Source organism: Geospiza fortis, unplaced genomic scaffold, assembly GCF_000277835.1.
Source record: "Geospiza fortis unplaced genomic scaffold, GeoFor_1.0 scaffold16, whole genome shotgun sequence".
NCBI lineage: Eukaryota > Metazoa > Chordata > Aves > Passeriformes > Thraupidae > Geospiza > Geospiza fortis.
The window spans coordinates 9882680-9902799 of NW_005054302.1; the positions used below are offsets into that span (position 1 = coordinate 9882680).

Below are 20120 nucleotides of genomic sequence, written 5' to 3' on the forward strand. Positions count from 1 at the left end.
TAAATGGACACTCATTGCAATTTCATTATCAAATCAGGACTTCCATGAGTCTGTGCAACTTCAGGTGTTTAAGGAAAAGGGGTCATTCAAGGCAGGAGAGGTTTTTGAGTAGGGTTGCTGATAGTTTTGTTGACTTTCTTTCCTCTTTACCATTTGCTGATTTTATTTGAGGAGTCTGTGTGTGTTGGGCCTTTACCCTTTCATGAAATCCAGTCCTTGTCAGGGCAGAGGAGTGTTATGTGTACAGGTTTTTTATTCTTTGCTGAGAATTTACTGTAGCAGATGTTGTCCAGTCTTCTTCCTACACGGTTATGTTTTGATTGTTTAATGAGGCAAAGAGGAGATAAAGCACTTCTGCAATTCTTAGATTAACAGACTTTTCAAGGTACTAACAGTGGACATATGGCAACTGTTCTACCAATGGATGTGGAAGCAAGCCATGATTTTAACATCAGGGTCAAATGCAGTCAGCTATGCAGTGGTCAACTTCTGCAGAGGTAGTTACACAATCAAGCCACCTGTTTATTCGGGAGGGAAAGATTGACTCCTGATAGAGAACCTGCATGTGCTTAGTGATGTGTTTTGGAGCTCTTTGAAGATGCTTAGTTACTACAGCTTCTGGCAGAATTTCACCCTGATGTACTGTAGAGCTCTTTGCTTTCATATAATCTTCAGCTTATATTTACCAGTGGAGTGTTGTGTTGCTGTCTGGTGCTCATACTCCAGCTTACAGACCGAGCCGGTGTGATTCCTGACACAAAGGCTCATCAGTACAACATTCCTGCTGTCAAGGATCCATTATTTTGTTTCTTATGCTAACACAGTGACTTTGCTAATGATGTTCATCTTCCTGACTTAAGACAATTAGCCTCCCTCAGAAGTCAACAGAGAGAAAAGGAAACCTCCAGACAGAAGTATAGCCCATCCCTTCTCTTTTTGTAGAAGTACATTAGATGTCTGGTGTAGGCTGACATTTAATGGGCTCAATTAAAGCAATGTATCCAATACAAGCAGATGAGAATTGAAATGTTTCTTTCCTTTGTACCACTCTTCTCCTTTGCATAACTTCTAAAGTTGTCCTCTAGTCCTGCAGTAGAGTGGTAGTTGGAAGTCAGCATTAACTCATGTTCTTGCCTAAAGCAAAGCATTTTGCTGTTTTATTCCCAGCATTTGATGATGAAATAGTTTCTACAGATGTCTCCCGTTATGTTGAAGATCCTGGGTTTGGGTACAAAGACTTTGCAAGGCGAGGAGAAGACCATCTGCCAACATTCAGAGCTCAGGTACCATCTCTTAAAAGCACATTCAACTCAAAGAATGTTTATATATCTCACTACAGAGCATAAAGTGATTATAGTGGTTACATGCTCCTTTTCTTGTCCTTGTTCATTAAATAACTCACAACCTCGCATAAATCTCCCTGAGATGGAGTCTTTCACTATTTGTCAATCTCTGGCAAGGCAGTACTTGGCTTTCCACCTTACTTCAGTTATTACCAGTATTATTGTTTGAAAACTGTAAAGCATATCTGAAATAAAAGGGAAAGGTAGAAAAGCAAGAATTTCTTTTCCATCCCTTCAGATGTTGTAGAAAAAAATCCACTGGAGCAACTCTTTATTCCTGTCACTTTACCAAGTACTCTGTCCAGTGGCTTTCAATACCTGGATACATACAGGTCTGTGAGAGTGATTTGGGGAGTATTGTTCTCATATGTGCACCAAATCTCTGGACTTGGAATGCTGTGAAAGAAAAGGAATTTGTAAATATGATTACTGAGGTTTTTGTTGTATTTTAATACGTATTTCTCAGTGCTGTTGGAAGAACAGAATATACATTTTATGTGTAGATTGTCTTATATACTGACATCTTTGCCATGACCAGAATCATGAGGTTCATATTATATATAGCAGGAGGGACATTCTGGGTGGTTCTGTTCTATCTTACAGAGCACATTCATAAGCAGTCTAGAAGTAAATGGAAAGCAATGGAAGAAATCTTCAACCAAATCAGAGAACTTCAATTAAAATGACAGTGGGTGCAGGAAAACTCCATGGTCAGAAGATGTATCTGAGACTTTAAAATACAGAATCCATGATCGCTCTCAGGAAATGTATTTAGCTTTATAGCAGTCTCTGCAGAACTGGATAATTTATTCTGTGGTCTTTATATGAGCCTGAAGTAGGTTATTACTGCCAAAAAGAGTAAGGCATAGTCAGTGCCTATATATCAAACAATCTGCCTAACTACTTTAGGAGCAGCAGGCTCCCTTGGAAAAAAGCTCCAAAGAAGCTGAAATTGGAACTGAAACATCTCTGCTCTTAAATAAACAGGACAGCTTCTGGCTTACATTCAAAGGAGTCACCTTGATAATTTAACTTTATTATGTCCTACTCTTAGCAGTTGGATGTATATACCCACAGCCTCCAAAATTTTCTGCTATTAATGATATTTTAAATTTTAAATTTTAAGCATCCCAGACACCTGCAATAAGTCTAATTCTTACTCTGATAAACCAAAACTGCCTTTGTCTCTATGGTTTTAAATTTATTAATAGAAAAAGATATTCTATACACAGCAGAATGTCTTTAAGCTTGTTTTTGGGGGGAAGGTTTCACTGATAATAGGGATCAATTGCTATTAGTCAACGGCATTTTCCCCTCTCTGGGCCTTCTGGCTCTTAGAGGCTTTTGTGATGTCCTGGACACCTTTCCAGGGCTGTATGGGTATGGCATATTTCTCACAAGCCTTATAGTCTTTTGTGCTGGCAGCCAGAGGCCAAACGTGATGGTGTGACATGTTTTAGATGTTTTATTGATGCCTCCGTGAGACAACAGAGCACTATTCTGCCCTTCCCTGCTGTCCTACTTGGGGGACAGGACAGTGGACATGTTCAAGGTGCCCAGGTGAGGGCCCTGGTCTGGCAGTACCTTTGAAAAGCAGCGAGAAACAGGAAGGACATGGAGATGATGCCCTCAGTTGTTAAGATGCCATCAGTGGTGGGATGATAGAACACTTGACAAGGATGTGGGCACACTCTCACTTTCCGTGTGACAGCAGTGAGGAGTGCCCTTGCTCCCTGCTCTGGAGCAGGATGGTTCTTCCTGCTGTGCCACCTCTCTGCAAAGATTCCCCATTCCTCATATAAGCAGGCAGGCTTTTATCTTGCAATCCAGGTGCTTGTCTAAGACCAAAGCAGCCTGGATTTTATCCGTTTTTTCAGGGATGGTTCAGTACTTTACGCAATGATTGTACATCCTCGCTGGAAGTAGACTCCATCTCTGCTTGGAGCTAAGCACCAAAGCCTCCAAGAGGAGCAAGTTTTTAAACTTAAAAGCCAATCCCACATGGAATGATACTGGTCAGAGTGGCAAAGCAGAAGAAGATTCCCTAAGCACTTCAGGAGAAGCTTGGGGTTTTTCACCTGTAGGCTAATGATATCCAGTGTTGGAGTGTCACAATGTGATATTCATTGCCAAGAATTCTGGGTAAATGGAGCAGGTGATGTGGATGAAGGATTCAAAATGCAAACTCTTGGAAGAGAATAAAATCATAACTATCAGAGAACAAAAACTGTTGAGTTGTAAAGATGACATAAGGAATTCACTTCATTTGTGCCTTTATATATTTTCGTCTCTTCCTGCAGGACTATACTTGGGAAAATCATGGCTTTTCCCTTGTAAACAGGCTTTATTCTGATATTGGGCATCTCCTGGATGAGAAGTTTCGGATGGTGTATAACCTCACATATAACACTATGGCAACACATGAAGATGTTGATACAACTACACTAAGAAGAGCTTTATTTAACTATGTCCACTGTATGTATGGAATCAGGTATGGACAAAAATTCCATGGCTTAGGAATACATGTTAAAAATATGTAAACAGAAAAATAAACTATGTGTAAAGCATCATTTTAGGTTGGGTGTTTAAAGTGGAGATGGTACCTCTGTCTGGAAGTTAGAGTGGTTTTGCTGGCATATCAGTATAATTTCTCCTTCCAGTGCAGAAAATGAGACAGGATGAAAATTTTTACAGAAATGTCTTCTCTGAAGCCAGCCTGTATCCTTCATTTAGGAAAAACACCCCCCCTAAGCAAGTTCACAGACAATGCCCAGTTGGACAGGAGTGTTGATTTGCTGGAAGGAGCTAGGAAGGCCCTACAGAGGGCTCTGGATAAAGGCCCTACAGAGAGCTTGGATAGGCTGGATCAGTGGGCCAAGGCCAATTATGTGAGGTTCAGTGATGCCAAGTGCCGAGTCCTGCACTTGGGTCACAACAACCCCAGGCAGCACTACAGGCTGGGGGCAGTGGCTGGGAAGCTGCTCAGTGCTGCTGGGGGTGCTGGACAACAGCAGCTGAACATGAGCCAGAGTGTGCCCAGGTGGCCAAGAAGGCCGATGGCATCCTGGCACTGGTGTGGCCAGCAGGAGCAGGGCAGTGACTGTCCCCCTGTACTGGGCACTGGTGAGGCCACACCTTGAATCCTGTGTTCAGCTTTGGGTCCCTCACTACAGGGAGATTGAAGGGCTGGAGCATGTCCAGAGAAGGGCAGTGGTGCTGGGGAAGGGTCTGAAACACAAGTCCTAAGAGGAGCAGATGAGGCAGCTGGGGGTGTTTAGTCTGGAGGCTCAGGGGGCACCATATCGCTGTCTACAACAACCTGAGAGGAGACTGTAGCCAGGTGGGGGTCAGCCTCTTCTCCCAGGTAACAAGTGACAGGATGAGAACAAATGGCTTCAAGTAGCACCAGGGGAGGTTTAGTTTGGATATTAGGGAAAATTTTTTCACAGAAAGATTTGTAAAGCTGGAACAGCCCACAGAAGTGGGAGAGCAACCATACCTGGAAGTGTTCATAAAATGGTGGATAGGTCACGTGGTTTAATGGGCCACATGATTGTGGTTTAGGGTTAACCATTGGATTTGATGATCTTAAAGGTCTTTTCCAGCCTTAAAATTCTATGATCCTACTAAGCATTTCAGATCCTCTCTTACGTGGTTTTTGGTCATGTATGATAAATGTTCCAGTTCCCAAGCTTAAGAGCATGATGCTGCAAAAGACAGTGCTTTTAGAAAGTTACATCAAGCAGAATGATTGCTTGTGTTGTGTAGGTATGATGACTATGATTATGGAGAAGTGAATCAGCTACTTGAACGCAGCCTGAAGGTTTACATAAAGACAGTGACCTGCTACCCAGAGAGAACCACCAAGCGCATGTACGACAGCTACTGGCGCCAGTTCAAGCACTCGGAGAAGGTATGTGCTCCAAAGCCAAAGTGGCTTCACAGAGACTCCTGTGCTGTTTGAAAATTAAAATATGAGGACACCTAAAACAGCAGCATCTGTCACATGAACTGTTTTAAATCAGAGGAAAACAAATGAGACTCATTCCTTGAGTGTTAGATACCAGTTTGACAAAAATACTTCTTAGTGTGCTGGAGATAATTTTTATTGTTATTATTTTGAGTTACTTCTCCATAAAATTGAATGGACAACTGTAAAAGAAAAGTAAAGATACTTTACTTTTATAAGGTTTTAAAGATAAACTTGAGAATGCAGAAGTGATCAACTATACCAATACTTGGGATTTGGAGATAAAAAAATACCTAAATATATATATATATATGTATACTTTATAGTGTTCTTTCAGCAATAAAAATGTCAACATGCTTTCAGATATCACATTAAATGCTTCCTGAGAAGGGTTCAGTGCATGAGTCCCTGCTAGCTTATCTGGCATGGAAACTGTTCCTTATTCTGTTCTCCTATATAATGGTCACAGGTAGTAGTAAAGATAACCAAATATAATTTATTGGTTAGAACTAATAGTTCTAACTTTAGTTAGAACTAAAGAGCTAATGCCATTAGGATGCAAAAAAAGGTTTAAGGGTGGCTTCTCAGATGGAAGATTGCTTAAAGCAGCAGTTGAGGCTAGTTCCTTGCAGTCCTGGGATATTGTCCATATTGGCATCACTACACAGCTGTTTCTAGAGGAACTGTAGTCCTGCAGCAGGGTACAGGGAGAAATGACAAAGTTTTCTTGCAGTGATACTTCACTAAAGAATAGAATTTTCAGCCTGAATGAATAAACCATGTTGCATTCAGAGGTGAGCTAAATGGCTGATGTAATTCTTTACAGGTTCATGTCAATCTACTTCTGATGGAAGCTCGGATGCAAGCCGAACTTCTGTATGCCCTTCGTGCCATAACTCGTCACTTAACCTGAAGCACTCGCTGGCCAGGAGTACAGGGGCTTTTACTGAGTATGTAAAGACCTTTCGAAATAGATACACACCAGAAGCTGTTTGTGATGTAGCATCAGGTTATTCAATTCTCTAGTGTCAAAGTTTAGCCGTGCTTCTTGGCGGCTGTAATGTGCAATGACGTGTTTTATTTTCTTGATGCTTAACATTACTAATGATAACAAAAGTAACACTGAGGAGCGCTACTCTGCATTGTTTCCGGCTGGATTTCTGCACAGCGGTCAGGATCCTGGAACTGGTTTTATTGTATCCAATCCTTGTGCTTTGTTCTTTAGGCACTGAAGTGCTTAGAGACTTCTTTTTCCAAGCAATCATTTTTCAGATGAGTGGAGTCCAGCAGAAGATCAGTTCTGCCTGTCCTGAGAACGTCCCACCACGTCGTGACTCGCAACAGAGACACGCGAGCTGTGCTGCATCGAATTGCCCACTGGATTCTCCTGTGTGTCCTGGAGACTGCTGCCAGTCACTGTCTTACTACAGCAATTGGAGGTGATGCAAGATGTGGATGCAAACATCGAGCACACTTTAATGTGAAATTAATCTTGATAAATCCTACAGCATGCTACTGAAGTGCAAAATTCATTCACGCTTTGTCATGCCCCTTTGCAAGGAGAAGAAGCCTCACGAGTTGCCATTTCAGCCACACTTACTGTGTTTCAATCACGCATAGTCTTGTTTTACTGACAGTCACCCTCAGTTGTCCTGACAACATCCACGCTCATCACGTGTTGCAATTTGTTTAGTTGGCACCTATAAAATTAATACACAGGCTGACCAAAAATAGGGTTGTGGGGTTTTTTGCACTCTCTTCTTTATCAATGTTTTAACTAAGGAAAGTAAAGGAAGGCTAGTATATCTATTCTTTCATATTGGATGTATGGAAAGTATTTCCCATAACTTTTTCATAGCATGAAATTGTAATATTCAAAGTTTTAAAAGTTTCTATGCATTAGTGTGAGTGAACAAAAGAAAAGTGCAATATTTAAAAAGAAAGCAAGCTTTTTTCCCTGACATGCCACTGCTAAAGTGTCCTTCTTATATAGCCATAAAGAAATTGTAAAACCAAATTTCTTTATTGTCCAAGGCCTAGCAGTTTTGTTTTAGCTTTTGTGGCTTAAGACAACCTGATACTGAGATGCCAAAGCATCCCCAAAACAAAGCATTTTTGGACAAGCAGTAATATTGGGGAAGGGAAGAAATAAGCTGCCAAAAATGTCACAATTTTGTGCTGTTTTCTGTTGCTTTTGACTAATTTTTGAAAGCACAAAATGTTGATATTTATAGCTTTATTTTGTATTGCATTTAAGGAACCAGTGAAGTGCCTAAAGAGATACTTAAACTTACCCAGTAGAACACAAGTTAATTGCTTCAAATTTGTCTGTTGGTTTGGACTTTTCATATTTCTTTTGAGGAGCATGACCTTTATTTCTGTGGTATACATTCAAAACTAACTGGACAGGTTTATTTTTAACGTTCTGTTGGATTGTAGTAGTTAATGCAGGACTTTTTTTTTCATTGGTGATTGCAGAATAGTTAGGAAAAAAATACTACCAGTCATATTTTGACACTTTCCATTTACAAAACCATGGACCAGTACTCTACTAAAGTTAGTTTTCTCTTTTCTTCCTTTTCTTGATCCTTGCTTTGACTTTGCATGTTGTTTTTTCTGCTTTATCTGTCCGTTCCAGATTGGAAAGCCCAATGATTGTACACTTTTCTGCACTTTCAGACTGCAGACTCTGCATGTGAAAACCTTTTGAAGAAAAAAATCAGTAATTTTTTTTTTAAGTGTCATGTTGGCTATTTAGAAAACCACCCAACAGACAGCACTGGTCTGTCTGCTAGAGAGCATTGGGTAGAACATCAGATTTATTTATCTTGTATACCTAACTGCAAAGATTTCTCAGAAATACTGAGATGCTCTTATGTGTGAACTTAGATTTGCTTTCTAAATTATTATGATCCTTTTCCCCCCCTCTTGTGATTGTAGTGGCCATACCTAATGGCTTCTGCTGAGAGAAGTTTTTATACAATACTTCTGGGTTTTTTTCAAGTGATGGGAACTGTTCAGTACTACTTTAAATTTCTGTGCATTGAAAAGTTAAGTAGTCCTCAAGAAGCACAGCTGAGCTCTGGAAAGGAGGTGAAACTAGATTGGGGTAACTAATATGATGGCTTAAATTCCCCTCAGAAATGCAAAGACTTCTGGAGTAGGTTGAGTTTTACATTTGGAAACATGAGTGCCTTTACTTCTTTCCTTATGAAATATACTCGCCAGCTCAAATGCCTTCATGAGCAAAGTACATGAGCAGATTTGAAATACAGAAACCATAAATGGATTGCTTCATAAAACTTGTAGTAAACCAGTGTTTTGTTTTGGTTTTTTTAAGTGCCATATCAAGTCCCATATGGCCTGCAAGACATTCCATCACAGGAAATGTCACTGTACAACTAGTTTGCTATTTCTCTCTTTTTTTTTTCTTTGATATTACATGCAAACTTGAAACATCTGGAAATGTTTTCCACGTGGCATTTTTTTGAAAGTATTGCATTTACAGTGCAACAATTTATAGCCTAGTTTTTATACACAACTTTGGGATTTTTAATAGATGTTTGCTCAGAATAGGTGTTTAAAGTCAGACAACACTGACATACACTTTATGTGTGCTTTAGGTTCACACTCTGCCAGCTTTCAATGTGCAAGTGTTCTTGGAAATTTTTTTGCATTTTTAAAGCATGCATGAATGTGAATCTTCACACTTTGTTCATTAATCTTTTTCTTAAGGGTACCATAATGATTGGAAGTGTAGATCCTCTCCCTCCGTGTTCCTTCATCGGAATTGGTAATTACCAGCATTCATGTTAGTCCACAAAATCCCAGCTGTGACCAACATAAAAACAAAGTGTACAGTCTCCTGTCTGCTGAGGAGAAAGCCTGATAGGTACAAATTAACCAGCTAGCACAGGGAACACTGTGAGTAGGGAACAGAGCTTTTGAGCATGAACAGCTTCTTATCATTGCAGAGTCACTTAAAATGTGTGTTGCTGTAGAGTGTGTCCTTGCTCTATTTTTTTTGGTAATGAAGAGAAGTGAAAAAGGTGCCAATTGGAGAAAGCATTTGCATTTCCCAGAACACTCTACCCACAGCTGAATTTCATGAGACCATCATTATACAAGAACAGAAATAATTGTTTAAACAGAAATAATAATTTTAAATTTGGGTGCAGTTTGTGCAGATAGCTACTACAGCTAGTGCTGTGGTGTCCTATGAGAATTTTGGTGAGCTGTAGATGGATTTATTTTCATCAAGACTGAATTGAAACATATATCCTTTGTCCTAAAGTCTTCATTAAAATGAAAATCACAGAATCATAAAATCTCCTGAGTTGGAAGAGCCCGCAAGAGGCCCAACTCCTGACCCTGCACAGGACAGACCCAAGAGTCACACCATATGCTTAGAGCATTGTCCAAACACTTCTTGAACTCTGTCAGGCTTCTCTGGGGAGCCTGTTCCAGTGCCCAACTACCCTCTGGGGGAAGAAACTTTTCCTAATATCCAATACAAGTTCAGGCCATTCTCTCCAGTCCTGTCACTGGTCACCAAAGAGATCAGTGCCCTCTCAAAGACGGTGCAGACTGCAGTGAGCTCTGCCCTCAGTCTCCTCCAGGCTGAACAGACTGAGTGCCCTCAGCCACTCCTCATGTGGCTTCCCCTCAAGGCCCTTCACCATCCTTGTGGCCCTTCGTTGGATGCTCCCTAATAGTTTCATGTCTTGCATATTGTGGCACCCCAAGCAGCACATAGCACAGTGGGACAATCCCCTCCCTTGCCCAACACCTTGATCCTTGAAAAGGATTTACTTCAGCTGTAAGAGTTAAAGAATTGCCACTATCAGCTCTTCCTACATATTAAAAAAAAGCTTTAAGGACAGGAAAGTCAGTGCTTATAAACAATTACAAATGTAAGTATAGATTTAGAACAGATCAGAAGAGAACAAAAGGGAAAACATTTTGTTGCTCTATTACTTGAGTTCAGAAAGTCAAAGCACCAGATTTTTCAAGTGTATTTTTGTTTGTAGTGCTACTGATATTTTCATGGGATTTGAAAAAAACAGCTAGCTGCCTAAATTTCAATGGGGATTTAAGCACCCAGGCACTGAGCAAAATCCTAGAAGATGCCCACTTGAATGTTTGAGTCAGATTTTTAAAGAAACTGAATCACCTAAATAAAATAGATTAAAATTAATTTCCATAGAGACTAAAGGAATAATATGCACCAGATCTATGTGATTCACAGTGATTGTTAATGAAATGAGTTGTTTTGGGCACCTAATGTAGACTTAGAGAAATCTCTCCTAAAGCAGTCAAACTGTAAGCCACTGCTCTTGCAGAACAGGTTCTCAATGTTTCTCATGCATGTGTGTTTTCCGTGAACATAGGCTTACATTTCAGGCTCATGATCCAGAATTTGGACTCCCTTTCAGAAGAGCCAGATTGTTTAGTTTCTACTTGCAGAAAACATTCATTGGTGGGAGTAAGTGGATAGCATGTGCCTGAACCGAAAATTTTTGGATCAAAAGAAATACCCCAAATCTTCTTGATCTCAAGTGATGTTCTTTCAGTTACTTTCTGTAGATGTTTGGATCCTTCTCCCATAAATAAGGGGTGATGTTGCACAAAAGAAAGGAAGAGGGAGTGGATTTGTTGTAAATGAACTTTGCCAGAGCAGGTCTGACTATAAAGCTGTAAGATTTAGTTGCTGTTAGCAGTCATTCCAAGAGTTGGACAAAATGTCAGTTTTCATTACCTGAACTGCAGGTTTACTGTTCCTCATGTCCCCCAGCACTATGTTTGTCTGAAAAGATGCATCCACCAGCTTTCCTATATGTGGGAATTGTAAGTGAAACATTTTATCTCCAAATGAAAATTAATATAGTATTTCATACCTACTGCATAGATTACAGGTGTGAGAGATGGAGAGAGCACAGTAGTATGAGGAAACTTCGGGAGCATCTTGATCAGTGTTAATTTATTCCTTAGAGCACATTTCCTGGCAGGTGGTCATGCTGCTGCTCCCTCAGTCTGCATCAGGTCTCTCTTGCAGATATTTAATCCTTTGCTGCTCATCAGGGGAAAAATTGTCATTTTCCAACCTGCCACCACCCCTGTCCTGCATCAAGTGCTTCCTGTTTTCCCAATTCCCACCCCCAAGCAGCCTCCCAGCTGCAGGGACAACCTCCCAGCCTTAACCTTGAAAACAAGGTTCCTCTGTCACTGCCTGTTGGTAAGGGCAGAGGCTCTTTCTTGCATTTAGAAACACTTAATTGCTGTAGTAGAATATTTCTGGACAGGAAAATGCTAAATGTGGTTCAAAAGGATGAAACTCAGTATTTGCTTAGTAGTGTGTCAAAGAGTTACAGAGTCAAAGAGTGTCTGGAGTTACAGTAAAAATGCAGTGGATTCACTAAGGAAATTCTTCTTTGGTGAAATGCCCCATGCTTGAGCTATCAGCTGTGCAGGTTTCTCAGAGGGACATCTAACAGGGAATTTGAGGTCCCCTTCTGCCAGGCAGGCTTACAGGGCCACCAGGCTGGCAGTCCCTGGGGTGCCTTGCAGCCAGGCAGACTGCATCCAGCCTCTGGAACAAGTGGATCTGGGTTTTTCATTTATCTATAGGAAAAAATCCAAATGCACATTGTGGAGCAGCTGCTGGAGACAGAGTTGGGTGTTCCTAGGGTACTGATTATCATCAGGCTTGTGGAAAATGGAAACCTTGTTCCTGACAGTAGCTAGAGGTACTGGAGATGCCAATTGTTACAGTAACTGTGGGGAGCAAGGCAGTCTGTTGGCATCGGGAGGCACAGACCACAGGTGCTCCCAAGGGGACACAGCCAATGCAGGAGGAATTGAGGGATTGGTCAGCTGAAGAAACTTCCCTGATGTGTCTGGGAGGTTATTTTGTGTGCCTGTGCATAGGGGAGGTGGTGGAGGATGCCTCCTTCCATGGTGTCCGGAAGGCTTCTTTGGGAGCAGAGCTGGGACCCTTCCCTTACTCCAGAGATGGAGTAGGGGAAGGGAACCATTCTGCCCAAGAAAAACTTGCTGCTGTTGAGTTGCATTTTCTCATCCCCATCAGCCCTTTGAAGGGAGTTTTGAGGCAAAATGGGTCAATCACTAAGCATTGTGTCTCCAGCTGAGGAGTCTGGGGGAGCAGCAGCAGCAGCAGCAGCAGCTCCAAACACCGACAGTCCAAAACTGTGTCTCATTCCTCACTTCATGCTCATGTCGTGCCACCAGACCAAAACCTCTTCCCTCCAGCCCAGCTGCCATGTGCCCAGGTGGCTGCAGGAGCAGCCTGCTCATGGTGGTGGGTGACGTGGCCACTTTTAGGGGGAAAATAATAAAATATAGGCTACAACCCTTGGACTCTGATAGGCAGTGCAGTCAGAGGTCTTTTCACGACTGTGACCAGAACTGGATATGAACTGTAGCTTAAAAAAATAGGAATTTTGCAAACTTGAAATCTCTGGATTTTACCCTTTTCTCCTTTTGCTGGAAAGCCACACGATGAATGTATATGCTTTACCTTTCTATCCGACATAACTGAAAATCAGACTGCCAACTCCTTGTTTTGTATTAGCCTTTTTTTTTTTTAAAAAAAAAAGGAAAGTTTGTGAGCAATATATGTAGCATGCTGTGAACGTCTGTTTTGACCTTTATAGTTACTCTTTAATCCATCAGTATTAACACCAGTTCTTTTTTGTGTTCCCCTTGGTACTTCGTATGCAGTGTAAGCAGAAGCTGTGATTGGCTTTGCAGTCCTGTGCCATGTTACTGTAACTCCTTGATTTTTTAGGAAGCACCTGACTGTGGGCCACCCTGGGGCAGGTAGCGTGCCCGTACACGACTGCCACTTCTCTTGTACCATGTATAGTTCTAAGTAGAATAAGCTTTTTAACAGAATATTGATGCGGTTATTGATGAGTCACGCAGGCTGCAAGTGTCTGGTGTGTGAGAGTCTTTGTATTTATAGTTGTTGGGGTTTGGTTTTTTTTGTTTTGTTGTTTTGTTTTGTTTTTTTTTTAATTCATAAAGTAGCAAACTTGATAAACATAGCCACTTTAAACTGCTCTTGCTAAACAGACCCTGCTGTAGATAAAATACCACTGTAGATACAGGGAGAAGCACCAGCCGACCTCTCTCGACTGTGGGAGCCAAGCCCCTCTCTGCACAAAGCACGAGCCACACAACCCCCTGTGTGTGACCCAAACACAGCCAGGGCTGGGGCCTGGTGTCTGTTTCAGCCCCTGTGCCCGTAAGCCTGCTGCAGCTGCCTCCCACACTCTGCTCACCAGTGCACGGGGCACGCACAAGCTCGCTGGCGTTGAGAGGGATGGACTGACCAGCTGCTGGACCACGAACATGGTCATAGCACTTCTGCAGCCAAAAAGCTTCCAAGCCTCTCTCGAGTGCAAAAATTAGCCCCTGATTTGCTGACTGCAGAGCCTGGCACATGGGGGCAAGAAGCAGCACTGGCTCCCTGTTGGCAGCCGTGGGTCTGAGCCCCCTTGGCTGGGGCAGCAGGCAGGGCAGCGCCGTGCCCAGAGAGGGGCATTTCCTTGCATCTCCCACCTCTGACCCTCTGGACAGGGGGTGAATTGTACCCAGCCCAGCCCAGCAGCTGTCAGCTCCTGCCTCCCTGTGCTACGGCCGCGCGGGCGTTTGGGAGGGTTAAGGACAGAGCTCTGATACTGTAGCTCCCTGCCACCACCAGGAAGGGAGGAAGTGTGGCAGCTCTGTGGGTCCCACAGTCCCTACAGCATCCTGTGGGCAGTGGCACATCTCCTGTCCTGCCTCCCAGGTCACCACCTGTCCTGAGCCCCAGGGATAGGCCACGGGCTCCATGCTTTCATGGGAGGTTTGCCTGCAAGGTGAGGCAGCTGCTAGGAGCTCACTGTGGGTTCCCACAGCAGCTTTTATAATTTCTTTCCTGTTGTTGCTGGTTGGGTTTGTTGTTTTTTTTTCTTTTTTTTTTTGAAAGGACAGACTGACCTAGTGGGATGGAATTTTGTGTGTGTGACTTTTGTTAGTTTTTAAGTTACCCGACTTGAATTTATCTGAACAGATGCAGAAGGAACTTTCTTTTTTTGTGAGTTAAGAGACAAAAACACATTTTTAAACAAAGGAATCGTGTATTAACATTTTAACAGCAATTCATAAATCTGCACTTTTTATGAGGTTTTGAAAAATCTATTTATAGGTACGGAACAATGGGGTTTGTTTAAAACTGTATCGCATTTATACTTGCTGAAATTACTTTCATTGTTATCAGTAGGAATTTCATTGGTTAAATAAAATTGATAAAACCTGACTCCTGCTTGAGCCATCATTTGCCACATGCTGGGGAACACATCTCTAGAGCAGAACATCCTGTGTTTTGGGACAAATCCAGTCCTCAAAGTGTCCTTCCTCTCCATGCCTTTGTAGTGGGTTTTAATTTATGTATCATTCAATACAGAGATTATTTAATCCCTCTTCCAGGGAGACCTGGGCAAGCCCCAGGGCAGAAGTGGGTGAGAGCCATAAAAACAGGAAGGGCAAGCAAAGATGAGAGGAAATGTGTGCTGAGGGTGCTGGCTCAGGTCAGTGCCAAGCTTACCTGGTGGTCAAATTGTCCCCAAGTCCCCAAACCCTGCCCCCTGCCCCATCTATCCCCAGAGAAGGGTGACTTAGTGCTGAGGGATCACCAGGTCAGTTTGTCCTGGGGGAGATGATCATTTCCCCTCAGAAAGACTAAACTAGTTAACACAAGCTGCAGACTTGGGATATTTCGAGTGTAGCTTTGCCTCCAGCTGCAGGATGCACAGATCACAATAAGATAAATACATGTATGTATGTAAATATCTGCACATATATAAAGTGCTTATTTATTTGCTTTCAGTGGGAGTTCCAAAACTCTGAGAATATCTGTTGTCTTAGGTCCAGGTCCCTTGGTACAGGTGGTGTGGCTGTCACCTCCAGTCACCAGAGCAGCTCGGGACTGGGAGGGGCACCATGTCACCTGCACCACGATGAAAAAGATAAAAATCTTGTAGCATTCCTCAAAGCCAAGGGCTGCTGTGGAATTCCTGCTTTAGCCCTTAGAAGTCCCAGAGCATGGATGATCAGCAGGACAGGATACTGCCACCCTCAAGTGAGCCCTGCCCTGATTCTGGTCCCTGCTCACACTCAGTGTGTGGTGTGAGTGCTCAGAGGGGGGTACCCAGCCCAGGAGAGGACAGCCTTGCTCCCCCACACCCCATCCTCACCTCTCCAGCTGGTTTCCCACTGCAAATTCAGAGCCAAAAACCTTTGTATGTTGGTCATTCCCCAAGACCTCTTTGCCCATCCTCCTGGGCCACCACTCTGCTGTTGTCTATCCCCTGCCCCCTGTGCCCACTCTGGACACCACAGGGTGGTGGCAGACCAGGGACTGTGTCACAGGGATTCTCATGTGCCCACACACCGAGTTGCTGTGGGACAATCTCCCTGCAGCCCATGGTGACAGCTGTGGGATGTCCCTGGGACCTGGCAAAGGGCCACGGCTGAGATAAAGGTAGCACATCCCTGGGGAGACACCTGGCAGTGCTGACCCCAAGCCTCACCAGGTTCCTCCCTCCTCATGGAGCACAGGGGGATGCCCTGGTGTGCCCCATGGCCATCAGCCTGGAGTGTGGGCACCCCCAGCCTCCCGGCTGGAGCCAAGAAGCCATGAGCATTCCAGGGTGGCTGGCAGAGTGGTGTGCCACTGCCCATGGATACTGGCTGCCCACTCCTGGCCCAAGCAAGCCCACAGCTGTAGGGCTGGATTTCCACTTCTGCTGGGGTCTCCTTTGCTTCTTCCCAGCTCCTCGTGCCATAGCATGGAGGAGAAAGGGTGACCAGCCCCAGACCCTGTACAGAGCCATCAGTGGATCTGCTCTCCCAGGTGTGCATTAACTGAAGTGCACCCACCTGCACCACTTCATTTCAGCACTACACGCTTAATTAGACCAAATTTTAGGCAATGTGGGAACTCCCCCCAAAAGCTTTTAGTTGGATCATGATGGAGTTATCTGGTGAGGCACCTGGGCAGAGAACCAGAAGCTCTACAAACCCAAGCAGGAATTACATAGATTTTAAATAACATCATTCATCATGCCAATGAGCTCATGTAAACATTACTGATTTTTTTGTAGGCTTTTCGATGTATAAGGAAGATGATTACTGCACTAGTATTCCCTGCTAAATTAAAACCCTCCTCATCTTCCATGTGTGGTTTTTTTTTCCTCAGGCTTTTCTAAGGCCCTTGGAGCAAAACTGGAATCTTTCTGATTCTTTCTGACATGTGGGACAGTGCTTTTGCAGAAGGGAAGCCCTCATTCTCCTCCTCCTCCTTCTCCTCCTTCTCCTGCCTGGGGCTGGTGTTCAGATAATGAGTATATCCAGGCAATAAAACATAGCCAAAATCTAGATACAGCAAATGCAACAAAACGTGATTACAGTCAAAACAGAAGTGTTTTAGCAGTGGTGAGCTGCAACACTCAGTGCTGACTTGCTCAGGAAGGAATTCCCAGCAGTTTGCTGCCATAAGGTGCAGCCCCGTGGAGGAGGGCTTAGCTTCAGCCCAGACCCCCTCCGCCCTGCTGATTTATGTCCCTGAAAGCTCCAGAAGGGCTGGGCTGGGCAGGTGGTGCTGCCTGAACACAGGCGTTTAATTTGCCTTGCAAAATTACCTAGCTACTCTCTCTAGGCTCACTCTGCAATGCATGGAGAGAGTCAGAGACTCCACCAGAGGGTGGCATCTGCCCTGAATCTCCTGGGGGACTCTGATCCGCCTCCACCCTCCACGTCAGGGGAAACGCGGCTGGGATGCAGCGTTCAGCTCGCAGAAGGTGAAACTGCAGCTCACATCTGCAATACAGCACAGTGATGCTGAAAATATCAGCTGAAAACATGGTATTAGAGTTAAGCTAACTCCTAGGCTTTTTCTTTTTTTTTTTTCTGATGAAAAAACAAAACAACAAAAATACATTTTTTGTGAAAAACGGGAACAGGAACAGTTCCATTGGAGGCATCATTACCAGCTCTAATTAGCAGACCTGAGTGCAAATCCCCACAACCACAGAGGTCCAAAGCCTCAGTGCTGTGTCCACAGGAGCCCCAGCAGTGCCAGCAGGACACGTTGTGGGAATGTGCTCAATGGTGAACACCTGCATCTGTTCACAGCTGGAAATGGGGGACGGAGAAAGAATGAGATGCTGAATAAATTCCTCAGAGAAATAAAGAACAGAGACCAGGTTCCCATATAGATCCTACACCACCAAACTGCCCTTGGGTTGGGAATGGGGGCATGAGCTGAAGTATTACAGGATCCGGGAATGGACAAAATTATCCTTCATCACTGGAGCCTGAGAGCCTGTTCATTGTCTTTGATCACACATGAAAGTTGATTGTAGCCAGGAGCAGATCAGTCTCTTCTCCCAGGTAGCAAGTGACAGGACAAGAGAAATGGCCCCAGTTTGCACCACGGGAAGTTTAGTTTGGAGATTAGGAAAAATTTGTTTACTAAAAAAATGGTCAGGCATCGGAGCAGACTACTTAGGGAATTGGTGAATCACCACCTTGGAAGAGTTCAAGGAACACATGGATGTGGCACTTGGGGACACAGTTTAGTGGTGCATTTGGTAGTGCTGTATAGGACTCGATGATCTTAGAGGTCTCTTCCAACCTTAATGATTCTGTCTGAGTAGTCATCCTCAGCTGCTGTGGTGATAAGCCTCAGATTTGCACCCCTCTGACACCAGGACAGCCACTGTTACCATACAAGCCTCTTCTGCAGCCATGGGCTCTGTGCCCTCACAGATCCCTGGGAAGGCAGCCCCTTGCCCTACATCAGACACTCATCTCATTTTTGCAGGGTGTAGTGGTGTTTTCAAGTGCAGGCTGTCACCTCCACTGCAAAGGTGTACCTCCTACAGATGCCTGAGGGTGAGGGATGAACTCATCCAACCCACAAATGCGCATGTTTTCCATGAACTCAAAAAAACTGGGCCAAGTTCTTTGGGAGCTGGATTCATTCCACACAGGTCAGGCCAAGCTGTGTGGTTGAGGTACACACTGTGGTTAATCCCATCTGTTTCAACAGGGCCACACACAACCCCCACCACCACCCAAACGTGGCTGTGAGCACTGCAGGTCATGTCCAGCAGCACTCAGGAGGCATCAGGCCCTGATATTAGTCCTACCTGCATGGAAAGATTTAGTAACCCCTTCCAAGGGGCTGTGGGAAACACCATCCCACCTGTACCATCATCTGGGTGAGCCATGTCAATGGACACCTCAAAGGTCTTCAAGGGTGATGGGACAAGCCCCATCAGCCCCCAACCCCAGCCAAGCTTCATTGGTCCCAAGTGAGGTGTCCAGGTAAAAGTCAGGTGACATATTTACACTGAACACAGGGACCTCTGTGCCTGCAGAGAAGAAAATTTAAATGGGTACATTTAGATAGCATAAATCCAGAAAGAGATGTCTCCATGAGTCTATTGTGTCATCCCTCTGGAGCTGCTTCACTCACATCGGCAGCTGGTCAATGTTGGATCAAGCAGAGACCATTTCTCAGCCCTTACTGTTCTCTGTTTAGCTACTGGCCATTTGGTTTCACAGAGTCATGGAATGCTTGGGTTGGAAGGGACCTTTAAGGGCCACATAGCTCAACCTGGGACATCTTCAACCACAACAGGTTGCTCAGAGTCCCACCCAGCCCAACCTTGAAGGTTTCCAGGGCTTTGGCACCTACTACCTCTCTGGGCAAATTATACCAGGGTTTTACTCATTGTAATTTACCTCAATTTAAAAGGAAATTTCTTCCTTTTATTTAGTCTGATGTTCTTCTCCCATATATCCTCCCCTGCTCACCAGCACAGCCCTGCTGCAGGTCCTGGCATTGGTCCATAACCATCTCCTACCAGCATGTACTGGGGATTTGGAAAAGTCACACAGTGACATCTGCTCCAGATGTCCATTCTTCACCACGTTAAATTAGATTAAAACATCAACTTATTAATAAAGATGATACTGCAGAAGATTTTGAAGCCTGTGCTTCAGTTTTGCAGGCAACTTTGCTGCTGGCTTAGTAGAAAATGGCTTCTACCTCCCAGGAACACTGTCACTATTTCAGTATTTTTGGAAAGGAGACAAGGTTTTTTCACCCTTACAAATGGAGAAAATCACACATGTGCTAAGATGGGCCATGGCTGAAGGATATGCCTCTGAGACAGAAAGAGCCACATTCACATGCCAAACCTGCTGTTAGGCAGGAGTGGGTGCTGAATGTTGACATCCAAACTGCTAATCCAGACCCTGGGCTGCTCTTGGATGTTTCCTGTCCTTGTTCCAACCTGGACTCGAAAACTGTTTTCCACTAAAAATGGTCTATTGCCATGAAAAGAGCCCTGTATGATAAATCACCCCATTCTGACAGAATATAATTCCTTGGAGATTTTCCAACCAGCTGTAACACTAACACCACTGGAAAGTCTTTAGGCGTTTCTGCCTGGCTGGAAACACCAGTTGTGTGGAAATCAATAGCAGATGTTACCCAGTGTGAGATCCACCGAAGTGAGTCCAAGACCCCAGGAGTCTGCGCAGCCAAGAGAAATCATCCCATGCCAAACCCACAGTATTGCAACCTCACTAATACACACACACCCTGGACACACCTCACACTCCTTGCTCCCAGACAATCCCTCCTGGCCAAACGAGTTACACTGGTATTTATTATCCAATACCTTTTCCATTTTCTGGCACTGGCTACACTGGAGAGATAACCTGTGAGC

At 43.9% G+C, this 20120-nt stretch overlaps 1 protein-coding gene across 4 annotated transcripts in view; it reads left to right on the plus strand.

Annotated features, from left to right (window-relative positions):
* SESN3 (sestrin 3) overlaps positions 1-14635 on the plus strand; it is a 37738-nt gene extending 23103 nt beyond the window's left edge. For 2 of the 4 annotated variants that reach the window (XM_031065992.1, XM_005417728.3), the window contains exons 7-10: positions 1168-1283; positions 3644-3834; positions 5112-5256; positions 6140-14635. In XM_031065992.1, coding sequence (XP_030921852.1) covers positions 1168-1283; positions 3644-3834; positions 5112-5256; positions 6140-6226 — 539 coding nt within the window. In that variant the 3' untranslated portion in view covers positions 6227-14635. The remainder of the gene's footprint in view (positions 1-1167; positions 1284-3643; positions 3835-5111; positions 5257-6139) is intronic. The other 2 variants (XM_031065991.1, XM_031065990.1) reach the window with 1 other exon arrangement.
* Positions 14636-20120: the final 5485 nt, after the last annotated feature.